The sequence below is a fragment of the Canis aureus genome, chromosome 11 (genome assembly GCF_053574225.1).
Source record: "Canis aureus isolate CA01 chromosome 11, VMU_Caureus_v.1.0, whole genome shotgun sequence".
Lineage (NCBI taxonomy): Eukaryota > Metazoa > Chordata > Mammalia > Carnivora > Canidae > Canis > Canis aureus.
In genome coordinates, this window is record NC_135621.1 from 3288094 (window position 1) to 3311641 (window position 23548).

The 23548-nt window shown below is 45.9% G+C and overlaps 1 protein-coding gene and 1 long non-coding RNA gene across 3 annotated transcripts; both read right to left on the reverse strand.

Annotated features, from left to right (window-relative positions):
• Nucleotides 1-368: 368 nt before the first annotated feature.
• Nucleotides 369-7151, reverse strand: LOC144323239 (uncharacterized). Of its 2 annotated transcripts, XR_013388678.1 has the most exons (3): nt 7030-7151; nt 5923-6017; nt 369-414 (listed from the first exon to the last, which is right to left on the reverse strand). It is a non-coding gene; the product is annotated as an uncharacterized LOC144323239 (long non-coding RNA). The 2 variants fall into 2 exon arrangements; XR_013388677.1 differs by lacking the exon at nt 369-414 and having other exon boundaries at nt 2075-6017.
• A 5518-nt stretch (nt 7152-12669) lies between these two features.
• SDR9C7 (short chain dehydrogenase/reductase family 9C member 7) lies at nt 12670-20886 on the reverse strand. Its single transcript, XM_077913174.1, has 4 exons — nt 20265-20886; nt 16580-16838; nt 15534-15697; nt 12670-14322 (listed from the first exon to the last, which is right to left on the reverse strand). The coding sequence occupies exons 1-4, from the start codon at nt 20563-20565 to the stop codon at nt 14105-14107; spliced, it is 942 nt and encodes a 313-aa protein (XP_077769300.1). The 5' UTR covers nt 20566-20886; the 3' UTR covers nt 12670-14104.
• Nucleotides 20887-23548: the final 2662 nt, after the last annotated feature.

Consider the following 23548-nt stretch of genomic DNA (forward strand, 5'->3'; position numbering starts at 1 on the left):
TGCCAAAATGCATCTTGGGGGTTTAGAGATAAAGGAAATTTCTAAAGGAATTTTTATATGTTAAAGTAGACTTACAGGCTCCTGGGGGTCGGGCTAGAATCGCCTTCTGCTCTTAACAAAGTATGAACATTGAGGCAGTTGAGTCCATAGAGGAATGTCCCTTTGGGACTTGTCCATGTGCTGCCTCAAGCTCGTGCCTTGTCCTCAGCTAGCCCTGTGTTCCCTGATCAGAACCCTACTGTCTTTTCCTACATCGTATGTGTGTGTGTGTGTGTGTGTGTGTGTGTGTGTGTGTGCGAGCGTGCACACATAGGGGAAGATGGGTCAATGGGGGAAACCAACAAGTTAAAATATAAAACTTTAGGAAGCTAGTTCCTTGGATATTAAACCAGCCAGTTGAGGGGCTTGTGCTACCTGTGATGTGAGAAACAAAGCAGAAGGAAATGTAGGTAAACTTAAATGTCCTTATAACCTGCAGCCCATTGACAAATATTTGAGGCAGACAGAGTAGAAGGTTCATCCAGGAAGCTCCCAACTGTCTTAATGTGAATGTCTTGCTTAGAGGGAAAAACCACCTTAGCTTGACTATAGCAAGTCCTCTAGGATCTTCCGGGTCTCCTTTAGCATATGAAAATCTTTTTGGAACTTCCCTTATCATTACTTCCCCCAACCCCAAAGAATCTAATCAATTGCTCCTCACAGTTTGGAGGGGGAGGGGGTACAGCAGCTCTTCCTGCCTGTGGGTCCTGTCCCCATGCTTCAGTAACACCACTTTTTTACAACCAAGATGTCTCAAGAATTCTTTCTTGCATTGGCTCTGGGCCCCAACAACACTACTCCAAAAAATCACATCACTTGGATCAGAGCCCTGGTTGGGGCTCAGAATTAGTTGTTTTGAACCAAAGGTCAAAAATACTTGCCTGGGGCATCTGGGTGGCTCAGTCACTTAAGTGTTCCAATTGGATTTCAGCTCAGAGTCGCGAGATCAAGCCCTGTGTTGGGCTCCACTTTTAAGGCGCTCTCTCTCCCTCTCCCTTTGCTCCCCCATCACCAAAAATGTACTTGATTGTTGGTAGAAGAGGGACTACAGTCTTCAAAGAACTTCTAGGGATCCCTGGGTGGCTCAGTGGTTTAGCGCCTCCCTATGCCCAGGGCATGATCCTGGAGTCCCAGGATCGAGTCCCACATCGGGCTCCCTGCATGAGCCTGCTTCTCCCACTGTGTCTCTGCCTCTCTCTCTCTCTCTCTCTCTGTGTGTGTGTCTCTCATAAATAAATAAATAAATAAATAAATAAATAAATAAATAAATAAATCCTTTAAAAAAATAAAATGACTTAGATAGAAATAAAAATTTATTTTAAAAAAAAAGAGCTACCTTTAGTTTTCTGTGCTTTCCAGAGAAACGCATGATACGAGAGCTTGGTTCTTGTCTCACGGAGTCGAAGAATGAATCTCACAGACACAGGAGAGTGAGTGAAGGATGGAAGTTTAAGTAAAGATACAGAGAAAGCTCTCAGGAGTGAAAGGGGTCCCAACAGGTTGCCACTGAGGGTTTGTATGATTGGTCTTTTATTGGAAGCCAACCAGCGAACCTAAATCCTTGCAACATTATCTACTGATATCACCATGGAGTAAGGACTAGTGGTAACGTCTTTAAGGCCTTACTTCTTCTTTGGGATCTGGTTATTCTTTGTCGGTCACAGATGACTCTCCTAATAAGACACCTTCCCCACACACACCTTAGGGCAGGGTGCTCTGGCTTGTTCCTTTATCTCTGGTTTCTTTACACTTCAGCATTTGGGGATTTTTGTGAGCCTACTTCCATGGGCCCCTACCTAGCCCTGCCTACCCCCATTTGTCCCTAACTCACAAGGACCCAGATTTTCCCTAAGGACACTATTTACCCTTTTGGAGGTGAAGGTGCTGCTCTAAAGTTGCCAGGTTTCAGGATGCAAACTTTAACTCCGAAGTAGTGGGGGAACCTCCAACTATGGAATGAAGAGATGAACAAATCCTTTCCTCCAAAAGCAAGTGTAAAATTGGACAAAACTGTCAGAAACAAATTAACCAAAGGTAAACAACAAATTGAGAATCATTTATTCATGAAAAACCTTTAGCTCTTCAAATGAGATCAGCAGGAATTAGTGACCTCCTTGCCTGGGGCCATTCCCTCCCATTCCCCACTGGAGCTCAACAGGCTTGACTGGCAGAGCTGCCCGGAAAATTAGCATCGTTGCGGCCTGAGGGGGCAGGCTTCATTTCAGGTAGAAGACAGAAAGACACCGCAGCATTATCAGCAAAGCAGCAAACTTGGTAGGACAGGAACAGGGAAAACTCATAGCTCTTCTAACCTCAGCTTATGACCCCACTTGAGGCAAGCAGCAGACCAGCCAGAAATTTAGCAGTGAGGTCCCGGAAGTAAGAGAGCCACAGAAAGGCTGGACTAAGCTCTCCACACACAGGCAGCTGGCTTGGAGCACTACTCACATGGTGGGGAGAAGGTGGGAGCCAAGCTGAAAGCTAAAACCCAGGCTAATTTGACAAGTGATTGACCTCTGAATGCCCTGCCAGGCTGTGACAATGAAAAATGTCTCCAGACATTTCTGGATATCCTTTAGCAGGAATAGGGGAAGAATATTGCCCACAGTTGAGAACCACTGCTCTAATTATTTAGGAAATAGCATTTTTAAAAGTCTTTAAAAATTAATGGAATTAGGGATCCCTGGGTGGCTCAGTGGTTTAGCACCTGCCTTGGGCCCAGGGCATGGTCCTGGGGCCCTGGGATCAAGTCCCACATCAGGCTCCCTGCATGAAGCCTGCTTCTCCCTCTGCCTGTATCTCTGCCTCACTCTCTGTGTCTCTCATGAATAAATAAATAAAATCTAAAAAAAAATTATAAAAATTAATGGAATTAAAATGGTATACTAGGGATGCCTGGGTGGCTCAGCGGTTGGGCGCCTGCCTTTGGCTCAGGTTGTGATCCCCAGATCCGGGATCGAGTCCCGCATCGGGCTCCCTGCGAGGAGCCTGCTTCTCCCTCTGCCTATGTCTCTGTCTCTCCTCTCAATCTGTGGCTCTCATGAATAAATAAATAAATCTTTGAAAAAATGGTATACTAGAAACTCTTTTAACTTATGAAATGACAATAAATGAGGAAAGAGGAAAAATGACATAAGACCTAAGAAAATAAATAGCAAAATGACAGATAGGAATCCAATGACACTGAGGGGCATCTGGGTGTCTCAGTTGGTTAAGCATCTGACTTGGGACTTTGGCTCAGGTCACGGGATTGAACTCTGCGATGAGCTCTGCACTCACTGCAGTCTGCGTAAGATTCAATCCCTCTCCTCTGCCCCTCCCAGCCCCACTCATGCACACATGGCGCATGCTCTCTCTCAAAAGAAATCCCAATAACAATAACTACATTACTGTAAGTGAACTGAACTTTCCAATCAAAAGTAGAAATTGTGGGACTGTATACAAAAACAAGACCCAACTATACACAGTCTATAAGAGACATTTTATTTATTTATTTATTTATTTATTTATTTATTTATTTATTTATGTGAGTAAGCTCTATACCCAATGCGGGGCTTACGCTCATAACCCTGACATCAAAAGTTGTATGTTCTACCAACTGAGCCACCCGGGTGCCCCTGTAAGAGACATATTTTAGATCCCAAAACATAAACAGATTGAAAGTAAAAAGATCAAGAAAGATATATATACAAATAGTAATTGTAAGAGAGCTTGAATAGCTATATTAAGTGACTTTAAAAATACAAATATTACCAGAGACAAATAGAGACATTTTGTAATGTCATTCCATCTAGAAGTTATAAAATTTATAATGCACATGCACCGAATAACTGAACCCTAATATAATAGGAAACAAAATGAGCAGAACTGAAAGGAAAAATAGACCACTGAAGAATTAGAGTTGGATATTTAGATGTTCCTCTCTTGAGTGCTGATAAAACAGAAAATTGGTAAGATAAGGAGACTTGAACATTATCAACCAATTTCACCTACTGGTAGCTATAGAATACTCAACAAATAGAATCATTTTATTTTTAAGCACACATGAAACATTTTCTAGAATAAACAATATACTAGGCCAAATCTTGGTAAAACTTAAAAGATTGAAGTCATACAAAGATTGTTCTACAACAAGAGAAATTAAATTGGAATTCAACAGCAAGAAAAAATTTGAAAGCCCTTCAAATGTTTGGAAATTAAACAAGACAGGTATGAGTAATCCTTAGGTCAAAGGAAAAAATCACGTGGGAAATTAGAAAGGATCTTGAGTTGAATGAAAATATAAACAAAACGAAAAAAAAAAACCAAAAAAAATTTATAGGATGCAGCTAAAGCTGTGCTTAGAGGAAGATTTATAACTTTTCGTGTGCTCAATATCATTAATTATCAGGGAAATGTAAATTAAAACCATAAAGGGGGGCAGCCCGGGTGGCTCAGCGGTTTAGTGCCGCCTTCAGCCTAGGGAGTGATCCTGGAGACCCAGGATCGAGTCCCACGTCGGGCTCCCTGCATGGAGCCTGCTTCTCCCTCTGCCTGTGTCTCTGCCTCTCTTTCTCTCATGAATAAATAAATAAAACCTTAAAAAAAAACATAAAGGGATCCCACTGCATGCATACTGGTATGACTGTAATCTAAAAGACTGGCAATACTAAGGGTTGGTGAGGATGTAGAGAAAACAGAGCTCTCACACATTGCTGGTGGGAATGTATAATGACATAAAGTCTTTAGAAAACAGTTTGGCAGTTTCTTAAAAAGTTAAACATATCATATGATACAGCAGTTCCACTCCTACGTGAAATGAAAGCATGTGTTCACATGAAGGCTACTTGAATTTCACAACAGCCTTATTTACATTAGTTCCAAACTGGAGGCAATCCAAGTGTCCACCACTGGTTAATGGATACAATGTGGTATGTCCGCATTATAGAATACAACTCAGCAATAAAAAAGAATGAACTATTGAGCTATGCAGCAGCATGGATAAGCCCCAAAACATTATTCTAAGTAAAAAAAGCCAGACACAAAAGACTACATGTTGTATAATTCCATTTATACAGGATTTCCAGAAAAGGTGGTCTCTATAGAGATGGAAAGTACATCAGTGGAAGTGGGAACTGACTTTAGGCACAAGAGAACATTCTGGATGAAGAACATTTTTTTTATTACTGGATTGTGTGATGGTTGTACAAACAGTATAAATTGAGTAAAAAAAATATGGAACTGTACACTTACATAAAATTTAAGAAGTGAATTTTGTCAATTATACCTCAACAAAACTATTTTAAAACAAAAGGTAAGGATCTCTATCCTGCAAAGCAATCAACCTGAAGACCAAAGCTAATTGATTCTAAGAAATGTCTCCAAACTCTTCTCACTTCTCTGCTGTTAAGAGAGAGCTGAGTACCTAAGAAAAGAATTCCTGGAGTCTCCTAGAGACATTCCAATCATTTGACCCATAGATTCAGGAGTGTAATTATTAAACCCATCACACACCAAAGACTACATAAAGGAAGAAGCTGTTGCTGAAGATCCTCCAAGAGAATTGACTTACTCTGTGTGGCAGAGACTGCCAGCTTTCCCACAACATACATTCTCCCCTTTGTCCACGATAATTGGATTTTTAGCTGAATGCCTGGCTACTCAGAATGAGAACCACAATTTCAGCCTGCCTTGTAGCTTCTGACAATGTGACTAAGTTCTGGCCAAGGTATGTGAGCACGAGCAAGATGTGCAAAACATCTGTGCTCTGCCCTTACGGGATAGAGACCTGTCCTTTCCCCGTTCCACTGCTTAGAGCCATCTTGGACTGTAGGATAGCAGAGCAGGAAGCCTAAAAACATCTGAGCCCCTGACAAATCAATAGAGAGGAGATACCATACATACCATGCCAGGTTTTTCCACAAGGGAAGAAAGAAATATCTGTCTTGTGTAATCCACTGTTAATTTTGGCGTCTGTGGCATGCAGCTGAAACTGAATCCTGCAATAAGAATATGATCTGTTGTATGCAATCCAGAGGCTGTAGAGTGTGACAGTTATTTCCAAATGTATCCATTAACCATTCAGAAGTAAAGAATGAGAAGGAGGGACAAGAAAAGGGGAAGAGAGAGTGAGAGAGAGGAGAGAGAGAGAGAAAGAGAGAGAGATTTTTATCCAGCCTTAATATCTGGAGCATTTTCCTGCTAAGCAACAAGGAGACCAGTATATACCTGGGCAGGATGGTTATGATTGGCAAATTTCTTTTTCTTTCTTTTTAAAATTATATTTATTTATTCATGAGAGACACAAAGAGAGAGGCAGAGACACAGGCAGAGGGAGAAGCAGGCTCCATGCAGGGAGCCCCACGTAGGACTCGATCCTGGGACCCCGGATCACGCCCTGAGCCGAAGGCAGACACCCAACCACTGAGCCACCCAGGTGTCCCCAAACTTCTCTTTCTTCATGTAAAGGAGAACAGAAGCCAATGTGAGAAGTTCCAGGACCTACGGAAGCTGCTCTGCCATGGGAGGGGAGGTTCTTTCGGGCTCCTGCTTCCAGGTCTGAGCCCCTATTAAAGAGGCACCCTAGGTCCTCCTCTGTCTTGTCCCCCCTCCTTGTTTTCCAGGCGCTTATTATTGCAGCTACTTGTCAATGGTTTCCTTGTTTTTCTAGTTCACAGTGAGACTCTGCGGGACACTGCCAGTAGACAGAGGTCCAAAGTCCAAGAAATTAGGTGGATTCAGAATGGACAAATGAAATTTGGGAAAGACCAGGAAAAGAACCACCTTCTTCCAGAAACTGCTACGGCTCCCCATTGCCCAGAAGACAGAGTACTCATTCTCTTGCTTGGCCTGTGACTCAAATTGCCTGCTCCTTTATCTGACTCCATCTCTCCTTTTCAAAGGTTTTCATGTACATCACCTCATGGATGCTTTACTAGCCCTTTGGGGAGGTGTTATTATTCCTACTTTACTGAAAAAGACATTGGATCATTGAGGGGTTAGATGACTTACCTGAGGTCGCACAGACTGGAGCCAGGATGTTTTGCAGGTAACCAGACTCCAACTCTCATCCGTTCCATTGCACCAACATGTGCAAGACCTGTGGGCAAAGACCTTGTATGTGGACAAGCAAGACCCATTCAAAAATGTTCAAATGAGACTCTGGATCGCTCTCTCTTTTCCCACCTCCCCTGTGGGGTTCACTGGAGAGCCTGCTGGGCCTCAGGGGAAGGGCAGGGGCGTCCTATGGAAGGGGAGGCCTGCAGATGACAGAAGCTTCTCCGCCTTCGCAGAGAAAGAGCTGGAAGAGAGGCCCAAGCAAGGCTGGTTAGGGGAGGTTTCAGAAGGTTCAAGGGAGCAGAAGCGAGCCACACCGCAGCTGCTGGCCAGAAAACCCTGCAGCAGGTGTGTGCGTACAGGGACGCTCCCTGGGCTGAAATAAACAACGACACATCAAGGAATAGGATTTTAAAACTAGAAGGACCTGCTCTGCCAGTTGCCTATAGGGTATGTACTTATTCACTCTGGCCTCTAGTTTCCTCCTCATTAAAACTGGAATAATACCTATGAAGGTGAATATTAAGGTGCTTAGCACAGTGCCCGGCATGTAGTAAATACTACGTAAATGGTGCTATTGCATTGTATGTGGGCTGGAATCCCAACTGCCACTTACTAGCTGTGTAATCTTGTGCAAATGACTTAACTTCTCCGAACCCTTGTTTGCTCCTCTATAAAATAGGGGTAACCTCACAGGGCTTGTCATAGAGATTAAATTAAAATTAAAACACTAAACACTTAAAACACTCCATGCTTGGGACTGAGTAATGTCCAATAAATGCTAATTATTTCTATTATTTTATTGGTATACTTCTCTCATCATCTCTAGTCTTGCTCCTCTCATGTCCCTCCAACTAGGTGCATTCCAATTAATTCCCTAATGGCAGCCAAAAGTGATCTTCTCTAAAAATAAGTAGCCTCAAGGGGAACCCTCTTACACTGTCAATGGGACTGCAAACTGGTGCGGCCCCTGCGGAAAACAGTATGGAGGTTCTTCACAAAGCTAAGAATTGAGCTACCCCAGAACCCGGCAATTGTACTACTAGGTATTTATCCCAAGAATTCAAAGGGGCACACCCCCCCAATGTTTACAGCAGAAATGTTCAAATAGCCAAAATATGGAAAGAGCCTAGATGTCCATCGCCAGATGAATGGATAAAGATGTGTTGTATATATACAATGGATTATTACTCAGCCATCAAAAAGAATAAAATCTTGCCATCTGCAGGGCACCTGGCAGCTCAGTTGGTTAAGCTTCTGCCTTTGGCCCAGGTCATGATTCCAGGGTCCTGGGATGGAGCCCTGCATTGGGCTCCTTGCTCATTGGGGAGTCTGCTGCCTCCTCTGCCTCTCTCCCTGCTCATGATCTCTCTCACTCTCAAATAAATAAAATTTTAAATAAAAAAAGAAATCTTACCATTTGCAACAACGTGGCTAGAAGTAGAGGGTATTATGCTAAGCAGAATAAGTCAGTCAGAGAAAGACAAATACCATAAAATTTCATGCATACATGGAATTTTTAAAAAAGATTTTATTTATTTATTCATGAAAGACACACAGAGAGTCAGAGACACAGGCAGGGGGAGAAGAGGCTTCCTGTGGGGAGGCTGATGTAGGACTCGATCCTGGGACCCTAGGATTATGACCTGAGCCGAAGGCAGGTGCTCAACCACTAAGCCACCCAGGGACCCTTCATAAGTGGAATTTAATAAAATAAATGAACATAGGAGAAGAGTAGAAAAAATAAAATAAGATAAAAGTAGAGAGAGAGGTAAACCATAAATAACTCTTAACTATAGGAAATAAATTTAGGGAAGGGGAGGTGGATGGGAGATGGGGTAATTGAGAGATGGGCACTTGATGTAATGAGCACGGGGTATTATATGCAACTGATGAATCACTAAATTCTACCCCCAAAACTAATAGTATATTAACTAAATTGTTTAACTAATACATGTTAACTAAATTGAATTTAAATTAAAAAATATTTTTTAAAGAAATGAAAAAAAGAAAGTAGCTTTAAAGCAAATCTATAGGGACACCAGGCACATCAGCATTCGTCTGGAACCCTGGCAGAAAGTAAGGAAAATAAACTACAAGGAGGCACCAGGGAGATTCGGGGATGAGAGAAATGTTCTATATCTGGACTGATGGTGGATGGTGGTTGCACAGGTATATTTATAAGTCAAAACTCATCAAACTTTATGAGGGCTTTTTTTTTAAGATTTTATTTCTTTATTCATGAGAGACACAGAGAAAGAGGCAGAGACATAGGCAGAGGGAGAAGCAGGCTCCCCATGGGGAGCCTGAGGCGGGACTCGATTCCAGGATCCCAGGATCATGACCTGAGTCAAAGGCAGGCATTCAACCACTGAGCCACCCAGGTGTCTCCAACTTTATAGTTAAAAAACATTCATTTTGTTTAATATCTATTTTATCTCAATAACATTGGCTTAAAAAAAAAGGTAAACAACCTCCCTGGTCATCTATTACATTACTAAATTTTCTCTTCCTTTTTTTTTTTTTATAATTTAGGAAATGAGAAACTTCTTTTTTTTAAATTTTTATTTATTTATGATAGTCACAGAGAGAGAGAAGCAGAGACACAGGCAGAGGGAGAAGCAGGCTCCATGCAGGGAGCCCGATGTGGGATTCGATCCCAGGTCTCCAGGATCGCGCCCTGGGCCAAAGGCAGGTGCCAAACCACTGCGCCACCCAGGGATCCCTAAATTTTCTCTTCTTAATGGCATTATCAGCTTATAAAATTATTTCATTCATTTTTTTATTTGTCTATTTCCCTATAGCTCCACCCCATCAGAATATAAATTGCTTGGAGGCAAAGACTCAGTCTCTCCTTTACCACCCTAACCCCAACATCTAGAACTACACCTGGCACATGGTAGAAGCATAATAAATTCTTTTTGACAGAGTAACTCATTAAAATCCTTCAATGGTTCTGCCTCCAAATTATATACTGATTTCATCCATTTTTATCATCCTCACTACCACCTCTCTGACCTACACTACCATTATTTCTTGCTTGGATTATGTAATTGTTCCCTTGCTTCCACCATTGCCCCCTCATTTCAGTCTCCACAGAGCCCCTTTTCAAAACTTAGATCACATTACTTCCCTGCTTAAAATCAAAACAAAGCAAAACAAAAATGTGTGGAGCTAATTTAAGAGGCTGAATAAGTAAATAAGAAAAGGAGATTCACTCTGCCTTCAAATTGAAGACAGAATTGCCTAAGAAAAGGCAATTTTTTTTTTTTTTATTTTTTTTTTATTTTTTTTTTATTTTTTTTTTTTTTTAGAAAAGGCAATTTAAAACTTCAGGAAAATACAAAAGCTATACAAGAAAAGTTACAATTGTAACAGGAAAGAAACTAAAATGTAATATTGGAGCAGATCTGAATCTCAGCCCACAAATTTAAAAAAAGCGAGCAAACTCCTTAACTGTTAATGATAGAGTCGGGGAGACAACCCCTAGAGCAAAAATATCAAGTCTTCTATCTGCATGGGTATCCTCTTAAATGTCTGCCATTCCAGTCTACATGCTCTTTATATCTGGTGAATCTCTACTGCCTTCCTGCTATGGGAGGAAGTGAGACACAGTCTTATATGAAGTCACCCAGGGTCTCATCTGCCTAAGCACACAATGCAACTGTCACTCTTTTGAGTCTTGCCACCTGCCCAAGGTGCTTCCACAAAGTGAATGGTACTTCGTGCTTTGGACCGAACCTCACTCTCTTCTCTTATCAGCCAGAGTGAATCTCCTTCTTAGGGAAAAGGCCCTGCTTCTCTGAGACACTGTGTACACCCACAAGTCACAGTCCCTTTTGTTTCTTTCCCTAAATCCAATAATTTCTCTAAAAATATTAAGGTTAGAGAAAGAAACTAAAGCTGGAGAAAGTGCAGGAAATGTATTTCAAGTATCTCACCCTTAAGTAAAGAAGTATCAAATTATCTCCCCACTTGAGTAGGGAAAGGGGAAACGGAAGACAGGGAGCAAAGATCATGTGTAAATTAATGTCTCAAAATATCACCTAGTCATGGTCTACCCCTAGTATATTTTGTGTCTTTAAGAAAGAAAATTTGAGGGACGCCTAGGTGGCTCAGCGGTTGGGCATCTGTCTTCGGCTCAGGGCATGATCCTGGGGTCTTGGATCAAGTCCCATATCAGGCTCCCTGCATGGAGCCTGCTTCCCCCTCTGCCTGTGTCTCTGCCTCTCTCTCTCTATGTCTGTCATGAATAAATAAAGAAAATCTTTATTTTTTTTTATTTTTTTTTATTTATGATAGTCACAGAGAGAGAGAGAGAGAGAGGCAGAGACACAGGCAGAGGGAGAAGCAGGCTCCATGCACTGGGAGCCCGACGTGGGATTCGATCCAGGGTCTCCAGGATCGCGCCCTGGGCCAAAGGCAGGCGCCAAACCGCTGCGCCACCCAGGGATCCCAAAGAGAATCTTTAAAAAAAGAAAGAAAATTTGGTTTTGACCTAGATTCAACCTTTTTTAAAAAAAAGATTTATTTATTTATTTATTTATGATAGACATAGAGAGAGAGGCAGAGACCCAGGCAGAGGGAGAAGCAGGCTCCATGCTGGAAGCCCCATGTGGGACTCGATCCCGGGACTCCAGGATCATGCCCTGGGCCAGAGGCAGGTGCCAAACTGCTGAGCCACCCAGGGATCCCCTAGATTTAACCTTCTTAATAGCAGAGTCTAAGTTTTGAGTTTTCCTGGGCAGTGACTGACTCCCCAACATGTCCCAATTCATCTAAACTATGTCAATTTACCTTCTTGTCAATGCTTGGTTCAGGGATGGACAAACCTAAGTCAACTTGGGTCAATGAGATTCAAGGAGAGCCTTGTTGAGGGCTCTGGGAAATAGACTTCCTTAATCTTTAATGCCATGGAAAGGCAGGCTCTTTCTTCTCTGTTGTGTGAATGAAAAAGCGCAGAGTTCCCAGTGCCACTGGCAATCATAGCACAACAATAAAGATAAGTGGGTTAAAGCCAAAACCGTGGATGGCAGAGCAAAGTAGAATGAACCTGCATCCTCGATGCCATCATTCAGCCACTGAATCCTGTCATCTTTCTTTGTTGTTAAAGCCAATGTGAGTTGGCTTTTCTGTCACTTGCTATTCAATGCATCCTACCTGATACACAATTTGGTGTCAGGAATAAAAGTGCTGCAAATAACAGACTGAGGGGGTTGTACAGTGGCCCCCTCCAAAGATATGTGCACATCCTAATTCCTGGAATCTGTGAATGTTATATTTTTTTTATAATATATTTTTTTATTTTTTTTTAATTTTATTTTATTTACTCATGAGAGATACAGAGCGAGAGAGAGAGGCAGAGACACAGGCAGAGGGAGAAGCAGGCTCCATGCAGGGAGCCCGATGTGGGACTTGATCCCAGGACCCCAGGATCACACCATGGGCTGCAGGCGGCACTAAACCTCTGAGCCACCGGGGCTGCCCCTGTGAATGTTATCTTATTTGGAAAAGGGGTCTTTGCAGAGATAATTAAGTGTTCATTTTGCTATTTTCGAGTTCAATTGGATATTGAAGAGACACAAACTGAGGACATTTTAATTTAAAAAATTCACATTTGACCTTTATTACATAACCACTCCTCAAAACCAAAAAAGTCTTTTCTTTTTTAAAAGATTGTATTTATTTATTTATTTGAAAGAAAATGATAGAGAGCATGGGGGGAGACAGGGGGTGCCAGAGGGAGAGAGAGAAGCAGACTTCCTGCTGAACAGGAGCCCGATGCAGGGCTGGATCCCAGGACCCTGGGATCATGACCTGAGCTGAAGGCAGACATTTAGCTGACTGAACCATCTAGGAGTCCAAAAAAGTCTTTTCAATAGAATTTCACATGACTTAGAAGTTTAAGGTGTTTTAATACAGTTTCATGACTTATTTGACAATGTTGCTAATGTCAAAAATGTATTAACTCTGCTTTGGGAATCTGAACCCCTGAATTTTGTCTTGGCCACCATGCTGAGAAGCCTTGGTCAGATCACTTCCTCCCCTGAGCGCTCAGTACTGCTATGGAGCTGTCAGTGGTTCCCAGGCGGCCATAGACACCTTGTTACGAACACAGATTCCTGGGGCCCATCTCAAGCTACTGAATCAGATATTTTAACATTGAGGCCAGGAATCTGTATTTTTAATGAACTAGGTGATTATGAGGTACAGTGGGAACTACTGGATCAGATGGCCTCTGGGTTCCTCATAGCTCTAAAAATGTGATTTTCTGATTTCTGTTTCTTCTATCACTGTTTGTCCTATCTCTGCTGCTAGATATCGTGCTAAAAAAACAAAACCACAAAATAAACAATAAAAAAAACCAAGACCATGATTTAATCATCTTTAGATCCTTCCAGCACTTACACAGTGCCTGGAATGTTGTAGACAATAAATATTTGAAAAATTAATCAATGGCGATTAAATAAATAAAGGTTATTTTATGTGAATCCCAATCACCTGTGAACAGAGAAATGTATATAGAAAGAAAATATGAACTTTTACCTGATACAATCTTGCACTCCCTGTCTGCCCTACTACATACTTCAAATAATGGGTTGTGGGAATGAGGTGAATACGTAGTTAGAGACCCAGGCGGAAAGTGGTTGACACGATGCCTCTGCGGGCTAGATTATCCTGCAGTGTTTCCCAGCGGTGGTGGTAACTGAGAGAGGCTCAGGATTCAGCAGAGGCTTGTTTTCCTCCCCTTGACATTTCCAGGTCCAGAAAAAGCCATATCTTGAATGAGTGACAGATGTTCTTGAGGTCTTTGCCCCTGGAAAGGCCACCTCAGGTGTCTGTGGAGGCCCAGCGAGTGGGAAGAGGCACTTGTCTTCTGCTAGAAGTTATCCATAAATTCTCCAGCAGTGGGTGTCACCCGAGCAAAGTGTCCACCAGAATGTCTGATACCACTCTTGTGGCCCTACAGACTCTTCTCCTACCCCTTCCCTCCTCCACACTCCCCAGACCACCCCTGGGCTTCCCCAGCTCAGACACTGTCCGCTGGCCTTGGAAGGTACCGGCTCAGGATGAAATCTGTCACAGGGGTGGGCAACTTCGCCAGTGGGAGGTAGAGCAGTTTGGCATCGAGGCCAGGGTTGTAGCGGACCCGGGGGCTCCGGGAAACGATGGCATGCTCCATGCTGTTGGTGACCTCGCGGATCCGCGGCTCTGCCGACTGCATCATGTTTTTTAACTTGTCAGTATCTGAGGGTACAGGAGGGCAGGAGAGTCAAGGCTCTGTTACTCTTCGGGAAAGACGGTTTCTTCTGAATTCTAGCCAAGCTCCCTTTCCTGACCCCTGAGCCCACATTTTGGGGCTCGGACCTACCACACCCTCCAGGTTGTCCCTCACGTAAACACCCCCAAATAATCCTATTTCTCTTCCTGAATCCAATAATTGTGTGTTGAATTCCTACAAGCAATGAGAACTGTGTCCAGTTCTGCCACTTATTAGTCGTCTCTTTGAGCTTAAACCTCCATCACCTGTCAAATGAGGATAATAATACCCACTCTAGAGAATAATAAAGATGAATAATAGCAGAGTAGACAGTGGAGGAGGACAGAGTAGAAAACAAGTGTGTATAAGTGAATGGGAAAAATTGGAAGAAAATAAGTAAAAATACTGTCTGGCTGGTGGGATTCCTAATCATGGGAGGCTCTCTTTTTTTTTCCTCCTATGTAGGTCCTACAGTTCCCAGATTTTCTACAAAAGCATGTAAGAAAAAAAATGTTATTAAAAAATAGTAACAGTGCGCTCGCCTTGGGCTCCGGGGACCTAAGGCACAGGCAGGTATGTTGTAAGGCTCTAACAAATGTGAGGGGCTGTTCTGTTAGCCTTGAGCCCACAGGTAGGAGGAAACGGCGCCTGAGGGTCAGACTTCCCAATAAGGGATTGAGAGCAAAGGAGCAATAGCTGGCCCAACTTTGGGGATGGTCTAGGAAGGCAGGCAATTCACCTCCTCTGTGCAAAATACTTGTGGGCAGTTGATGAGGGCAGGACAGTATATTCAAAATGCCCTTCACCCCCAACTCCAATGAACCCCATTTTTGTTTCCTAGGGAGAAAACCACTGCAGTGAAGCAGCTGTGCTCTGAACAACCTCTCTGTACTCATGTCAGTGCATTTCCACCTGTTTGCCTGCAGAATAATGTGTGCCAGGTGCCAGGAGCGGGCCCCATCCCTGGGCAGCACCTCCCCTAATGCTCTTCTTTCCACAAAAGCTATCTTTCTGCTGCTCTGAGCAGTTGGGCCCTTGGTCTCTATCCTTAAATCCCAGGCCTGCCACCAGTTGAGTGACCTTGGGTCCTTAATTCCTCTGAGCCTCCATCCCCATTATCTATGAAATGAAAATGAGTCAGCGATCCTCAAGATCTAGCTGTTCTCTCAGAGACCCCTCTCCCTCCCGGAGAACTCACAGTTGCGGAAGTACTCCTCTCCGTAGCTATCCTTGGTCTCCTGGGGCAGCCGCTCCCACAGCTTTCGCATGCGGGACACCATGTCCTCCTTGCCCAGGATGGATGTTCGATAGTTCCCTGGCTCAATGATGCTCACTTTCACCCCAAAGTAGTGGAGCTCACGCCTGGGAAAGGAGAGTTGGGCTCAGTCTGGGGCCCCAAGATGACAATGGATCATGAGGGAGGGTCACTTCTGACCCCTGTGTAGGAGCTTATGTCCCCAGGAACCTAGAAGAGCTCCCCTACTTCTGTGCTAAGCTGGCACTGGCCTCATGCAAATAAGGGCCTCAGCCCTTTCCTAAGCAATTTGCATTAGGCAAACACCCAGCAGGAAAGAAGTCAACAGAGAATCTAGACCAAAGCCCTGCCGGGTTCTCCCACTCAGCCCCACACCCAATACTCACATGGCAAAGGGAATGAGGGGATCTAAGCAAGGCCGGAATCCTCCTCTGAGCGTCTCCCCTGGGCATGTCTGCCCCCACGCCTCTCTGCTCGAGAGACTCTCCCTCTTACTCCCATAGGCCCAAACATGTTTTACTCATTTGGGACAGCTCAAGGAAAGGCAGGAAGACAGTCTCCTATCACTACCCCACCTCCTTTTTTTTTTTTTTTTTAAGATTTTATTTATTTTTGAGAGAGAGCATGCACACAAGCAGGAGCACACACATGAGTGGGGGGGGTGGGTTGGGCAGAGGGAGAAGCAGACTCCTCACTGAACAAGGAACCCAGTGTGGGCTCGATCCCAGGACCCTGAGATCATGACCTGAACCGAAGGCAGATGCTTAACTGACTGAGTCACCCAGGCACCCACCACCCCACCCCTTCTCCTCATCCCTCTCTTGGTCCTTGGGAAAGGCCCCTTGAGGACTAGCCTTCTTCCTGCTATTGTGTTAGCTCCCTCCCTCCAGTGCTCCCTTGCCTACATGCTGTCGTCCCTAGCCCTCTCTTCCTGGGGTGAAACCCGCAGGACTCCCACCCAGAGTGGTTTGGCACTGGGGCCCAATCACCTGATGCTGTCAGAGAAGGCCTCGACACCAAACTTAGAGACGCAGTAGCCACCACCAATGAGAGCCACACGACCACCAGAGCTGGACATGTTGACGACCCTGCCCCGAGCTTTTTTGACCATGGGCAGCATATGGAGGGTCACTTCGATCAGTCCCACCAGGTTCACATTGATCACCTTCACAAAGTCCTCCTTTGTCAGCCATTCATTGGGTCCACTGGGCAGGCCTATACCAGCATTGTTCACCAGGGCCCAGAGGCCTGGGGGTGTGATGGAGGGAGAGAGAACCACATAGAAATCATTAGCATCTCTGGAAAAGCATTGGGGTCCACCACCCATCAGTTCAGGGCTGCCAGGGATGGTTGAGCAGGTATATAAGGTCACAAGATGGCCAGGCTGGTGGTGAGCAGTGGGGAGCTATGACAGCCCAGAGGAAGGTCTGCCTTTTACTACTAATTAGTTTCCCTAAAGGGCCATTTTTTCTGATTCACGTAGCCTGTCACTGTGCTAGCTGGGGCCCTGTACCAGCCACAGTCCAGGCCTTAGCTAATAGCACCTAAACCGTTAGCTCTGGGAAAAGAGATACCATTTTCATACCAATGAATTAATGGTCGAAGTCCTTCACCCCTCATGCTTCCCCTTCTCTAGTCACCTAAGTGTAAGAAACCAACTTCATTTTGTGCATTACCAAAAGCAGTTCATCCATTCACACATTCATCCGTTCACATATCTATTCTCTGTGGGTTACAGAGAGGAAGGTGCTAGAGACATAAAATGGACAAGATAGGGTCTTACCCCTCAAGGAGTTCACAAACCAGAGGACATTAATAATATCCGTAAGTAAATATATAACATATTTAAGTAAAACAATCATGAAAAATTGTGATAAGGGCTCTCTTGCAGATATTTGATCCGAGTTAGTATAAGTGGAGAGAAATAATGCTAAGTATTGTCATTCAACTCTGCAGGGCCTCAAGTTCTAGTCTTGGTTATACCTCCAGCCTTGGACAAGTCACTTCCTGTCTCTCGGCCTCAGGTCCTTCATAGACTCAGTGGAACAGATGCTTCCAGCCTGCAGTTTGCAATCCTGAGACCCTTCCAGGCTGAACCCCAGAACCTGCTCAGGAAGAGAGATGCAGGGGAGGCTTGACTTGCATTTGTTTTACATGTTGAGTCTCCAAGTGAAATTCTACTTGGAGGAGGATGTTTGATGAAAACATGTAAAAGTCCCTAAATGATACCTAAGGACACTTTCCAGCTCTTTCAATCAAAGATTCCCTACCCTGGCTCTTTCCCATCCCCTTCCCTCATCCCAGTAGCCCACCTTGACCCCTGCAGCCTGGAGATACTCCTCCCAGCACAATTCCACTCTCTTCCGACGGCAGGTCTAGATTTAGCACTGCTCTTGGTCCACTCCTCTTCCTAGGCCTGGGGTCCACACACTAGCCATGCCCCCATCATAGCTTCCTGCTTTCCTCCAACTAGAGAGACCCCAGGAAACCAGCTGGCTGGTAAGACTCGAACCTTTGCAGCCAGAGGAGGCTCTCTTGTCTTACAGAGGAAGAAATGAGGCTCCTGTGACCCAAAGAGTATAAAACCCAAGAGGTCTCTGTCCATGAAGAAGGGATACACACTTGCCACTACCTATGATCATCCTGGCAGGCAGCTGTGCCTGTTGGCAAACCAGGACTACCTTCATTTTGTTCCTGCAAAGAGCAACGAGAGAACTACCAGAGCAGTGTGAATAGCTTTAAGGCTGTGCCAACCTGTCATGTCCAGAGACTCTCAGGGGCAACAGCAAAGTGTGCCAGGAACCCTGCCCCCTCTCCTTTCCCAGTGCTTCTTAGACCAAGGGTGTTGCCCAAGGAGATAGGGAGAATAATGTCCTCTCAAAGATGTCCCCATATTAATCCCTAGAACCTGTGAGTACGGTGGGTTACATGGGAAACAGGAATTCAAATAGCAGATGGAATTCAAATTGTTAATCAACTGACCTTAAAATGGGAAGATTATCCTAGATTAGCCTGGTGAGCCCAATATAACCATAGGGGTTTTTTAAGTGGAAGAAGCAGGCTGAAGACAGAACCAGAGAGATAGCAGCGTGAAAAGGACTTGGCCCTACCTTGCTGGTCTTGAAGATGGAGGATGAGGGTCATGAGCTAAGGAACGCAGGAAACCTCTAGAAGCTGGGAGAGGCAATGAAATGAATTCTCCCCTTGAGCCTCCAGAAGCAACACAGCTCTGTTGACACCTTGATTTTAGCTCAGTGAGACCCATTTTGGACTTCTGATCTCCATAAGTATAAGATCATAAATGTGTGGTGTTTTAAGCGACTCAGTTTCTGCCTTAACTTACTACAGCAGGAACAGGAACCTAATATACCCAATGAGTCATCAATAACATAAGTGCCTCAAGGCTGGATGTAGGGCACAGGGCAGGGCGGCCTACTGAGAAAGAGACCGACTCTCATTGAATTATTCGTCAAATAGTTCATTCAACAAAATTTATTGAGCACCTCACTGGAAGCCAGACACTGTTTGGGTACCAAGGTTGTATAGTAAGAGAAAGGGACAAAAAGCCCCTCTCCCATCCCACCCCTGCCCCACCCTGGAAGCTTTATTCCAGCAGGGGAAAACAGACAATAAATAAGAAAAATAAGTAAAACATATTATAGGGGCTCCTGGGTGGCTCAGTCAGTTAAGCGTCTGCCTTTGGCTCAGGTCATGATCCCAGGACCCTGGGATCGAGCCCCCACATTGGGCTCCCTACTCAGCGGGGAGCCTGCTTCTCCCTCGGCCTCTGCCCCTCTGCTCATGCTCTCTCCTCCCTCTCTCTCTCTCTCAAATAAATAAATAAAATCTTTTTAAAAGACTAAAGTATATTGTCTTGGATCATGGTAAATGCTAAGGAGAAAAATAAAGCAGAGAGTTACTGTTTGACCCCTCCTGGGCCCCAGGGCTCTCCGGCCCTCACCTGTGGTGGGACCGCCAGACGAGTCCCCTTAGGGGTCAGAGCTTCCCTGAGGGTGCTGTTGCTCAACATAGCCACCCTGTTCCTCCTCTTCTGTGCCCATGCCCTGCGTGCAGGAAGCTTCCTGTGCAGGTCCGTATGCACGTCTGGTCCAGCCCAACCAGCCCAGTCTTTTTTCCCAAAAGGAGTGGTCACTCTGATGTCAGCACTTAACCTGAGGTCAACCCAGTATCCACCATGATGTGAAGAAGAGGACAGATCTCTCTCTCCTGCCTTCTAGCCTGACCCAGTCAAGGAGAACAAATGTCCCCACTCAAGGAGTCCAACCTCATGTTCCCTTCCCCTCCCCCATCCCGATCCCAGCAAAACGTGGTCCCATGTCTATAGGAGCTGATGGTTAGGAGATCCAAGTCCCAGGGAGGCCCCTCCGTCTTTGGTGGGTTGGGCATACAGCACGCACCTTCCCTCTCCGCATTCTATGCTGGTCCCCCCAACCCCTCCGAGTCTCTGGCAGAGAAAACCTCCCTGGGAAATCACAGGAGTGAACCCACCAAACCACACAACGGTTTCCAGTCCCACCGAGCAGGGCCCCAGCCCCCTTCTCTACGTCACCCCTCCCGCTGCACCTGAACCCGGTGGCCCTGATCACCGTCAGATGCCCGGGGGAGAAAAAGAGGGGGTAGCCCCAGAAAGCCAAAGAGGCCGATTTGCCCCACCTTGCTCGCCTACTTGGTCCCTCACCCACTGGGTCGCTGCCTGTATGCTCTCCGTCCTGGTGACATCCAGTAGGGTGGTCTGCAGCCGATAGGACGTGTCCCGTTGAAGCTTCTGGGCCCCCTCCTCGGTGAAGCAAGCCGCCAGCACCCGCATGCCCCGGTTTACCAGCTGCCGGGCCAGCAGGTTCCCGAAGCCCGAGTCACAGCCCGTGATGAAGACGTACTTGTCCGAGAGGTTGCGCACCAGATTGCAGTTCTTGAGCCAGCGATACATGAAGGACAGGTCCGTGATGGCCGCCATGGGGGGGAGGAGATGGCCAAGGAGGGTGCGGCTCAGCAGCCCGCAGGAGAGGCTGCTCCTCTGAACCCCAGGGGGTCTGCTGGGTCCCACTGAGAGCAGCTCTCCTCCCTCCACCGCTGGCAACAGACACAGGGCTCCTGGGCGAGCCACTTTATAATTTCTCTAGGTGGATGCATCACCACGCCAATTAGCCTCGATGCAAGAAATTCAAGTCCAACCTGAAGCTTTGTGACCTCAGACAGTCCTGGTGGCTGCCTCCTGCTCCCCCCCAGCCCTGGTGGGTGAAGCTGCACAGGATGGGAAAGACCCTGCTGGTGATGTCGATGCCGAGACGTGGCTCATCTGGGTGGTCTGAGTGGGGTAGGTGAGAAAGGAGGACTCAGCCCAGAGAGCCTCCCCGGAAATCCCCACCTCCGGCTGGGGCTCGAAATCACTTGTCACGAGTGCAGACATGTAAATAAGCTTAATTTTTATTTTCGGGGGAAAAAAACTAAGACAAATTCATTAATGTAAAACAAACAAAATTGGTTTCATGCCCCCCCCCAAACCCCAAAAGAAATGAGTTTCAGAGTACTAGTTGTTCAGAATTCTCTGCCCTTGGGTGAATGTCCATTATAAGAAATGAAGAAAAAACGTAAAATCTTTAAGAAAAAAAAGGGGGGGTGGGATCCCTGGATGGCTCAGGGCGTGATCCTGGAGTCCCGGGATGGAGTCCCACACTGGGCTTCCTGCGTGGAGCCTGCTTCTCCCTCTGCCTGGGTCTCTGCCTCTCTCTCTCTCTCTCTCTCTCTCTCTCTCTGTATGTCTTATGAATAAATAAGTAAAATCTTAAAAAAAAAAAAAAAAGAAATGAAGAAAAACAAAGGGGCTCCCCTAGGGTGGATGTGTCTCCAATGTCTGAGGCCAGAGGCAGCAGGGCCCTCCTACAAGGAGGCTGTGTCTTGGGCAGCCCGGGTGGCTCAGCCGTTTAGCGCTGCCTTCAGCCCAGGGCCTGATCCTGGAGTCCTGGGATCGAGTCCCACGTCGGGCTCCCTGCATGGAGCCTGCTTCTCCCTCTGCCTGTGTCTCTGCCTCTGTGTGTGTGTGTGTCTCTCATGAATAAATAAATAAATAAAATCTTAAAAATAAAAAAGAAAAAAGGAGGCTGTTTCTGAAAACTGGAAAGAGGAAGGAGGAAGGGCTCCAGGCCTGGGTCCTTGGGAGGTGATACTCAGGTCACCAACAAGGAACCCCTGCTGCTCTCCAGGCAGAGCCAGCTCTCCTCACCCAGTGACCAGGCAAATGGACAAAGTTAAGGACAGAAGACACATCAGCACCACCAGCAGCTCCCCCACCCCTGCCCCACAGTGGGCATTCCCTTTGACCTCTGGGACAAGGCACATACTAGGTGATCTGGTGAGCTGAGAAGCCTGGAGGGGGTGCGTAACAGGGGAAGGAAGGGACTATGAAGCCAACTGGCACCGTGGCTAATTGGTTGTATTGAGATAGGGGAGACCAGGAGTCCAGGGGTTCTAACATCTGGGGCTGATAACAGGTAGAACCACAAGTAGCAAGAAAAGTTGGGGGTGGAGATACTTTGGGCACAGGGAAGGAAGGCAGGAGGAGAGAGAGTTATGATATAAACATCACTGAGATGAGGTCTGGCCCAATGATGGGGACAGGCCATGAGTTCCCTGGGCAGCTGTAGGAAGGGCCTGGGGCCAAATCTTGGCTCTGAGAAGGGATGACATTAGGAAAAACAGAAGACTTGAATCAGAGATTTGGAAAATTCTCAGTATCAGGACTTGGAGGGGAGGGAGAGTTTCCAGGAAGCAGGGCAAAGAACTCACAATAGTTAGGAGGGAAGCTGGTAAAGAAAAAGAAGTAAGGAGATGAGACAGAGAAGCCACATCTAGGAGCTTAAGATGCAGGGACACAAGGATGTTGAGGTCTATGGTGGCTCTTGGAACAAACCTCTAGAGACACAATTCCTCAAGATGAGCCTGGCCACCAAGGTATCCCAGGGGACTGGGGGGCAGCCACCCACACCTTCCCTGTCCAAACAGTTTGACAGAAATGGGGCCACGAATTTCCCAAGGTGAAGAGGCAAGGATGCATCTTCATGCTTCACTACCTACCAAGGTTGGTAAGCTCCAGAATAAAAAACAACAGGTGTCGCAGGAAAGGCCAGAGAGCTTGGCCATTCTATAACAAGGGTGGTAGGAGTGAGAGGTCAGATGGTGGGCACACCCCTGGGATGCAGATCCAAACCCTGTATGAGACAGAGATGGGAATGGTGGAGGCAAACCTTACTTCCGGCACACCCAGCCCAAGGCACAACACCTATGCTCAATCTGGGAGGCATGTCCTAACTCTACCTCCTGGTTAAGTGAACAGGGAAATCTTGGCTAAGGGAAGTAAGACAATGTCCTCAAGGGCTGAGCAGTCCCAGGAATATCCCTGTCCTTGAGAAGACAGGCGACATCCAGGGGTTGTCTCAGGATTTAGAAAAAGATGACTTAGAACTACCCCAACACAGGACCAGGCCTGAGTCACCATTTCATGGGCTTCTCTGTGCCTGATGGTCAAGGCAGTGCTCTCCTGGGTTCAATCTCCCCATATTTACAAACAGTAGGTCATGTAGTGGGTGATGGGAGGGCCACAGAACCACGCGGAGGGGCTCTTTTCCTAAGGCTAGAAATGCCCCCTTGTCTCAGATGACAAGTCTCCCTGCTAAGTGGGCACCTGAGGCCACCAGATCAGGCTGGTGTTGCATTCCACCGTGCACACCTCTGTGCACTGTATCTTTCAGGAGAGAGGGGCCTTCTGCTCCTCTGGGCCATTTCCAGCAACTCCCACAGGGTGACAATGAATGACACAGTGACATCTGACCTCGCTTCTGTTTTCACCAAGAACACCGATGTCATTCTCCAGGATCAGATCCCCCTAAAGGCTCCACAGCCTGGGTTTGAACCTGAGGGAAGAAAACTAAGACACCTGCCGA

Coding starts and splice junctions, on each gene's coding strand:
- SDR9C7 (XM_077913174.1), bottom strand. CDS start 20,565: ATGGCGGCCATCACGGACCTGTCCTTCATGTATCGCTGGCTCAAGAAC. Junction 15,698..16,579: donor GCCTTCTCTGACAGCATCAG/GTGATTGGGCCC, acceptor CTCCTTTCCCAG/GCGTGAGCTCCACTACTTTG. Junction 14,323..15,533: donor AGAGGAGTACTTCCGCAACT/GTGAGTTCTCCG, acceptor CTGTACCCTCAG/ATACTGACAAGTTAAAAAAC.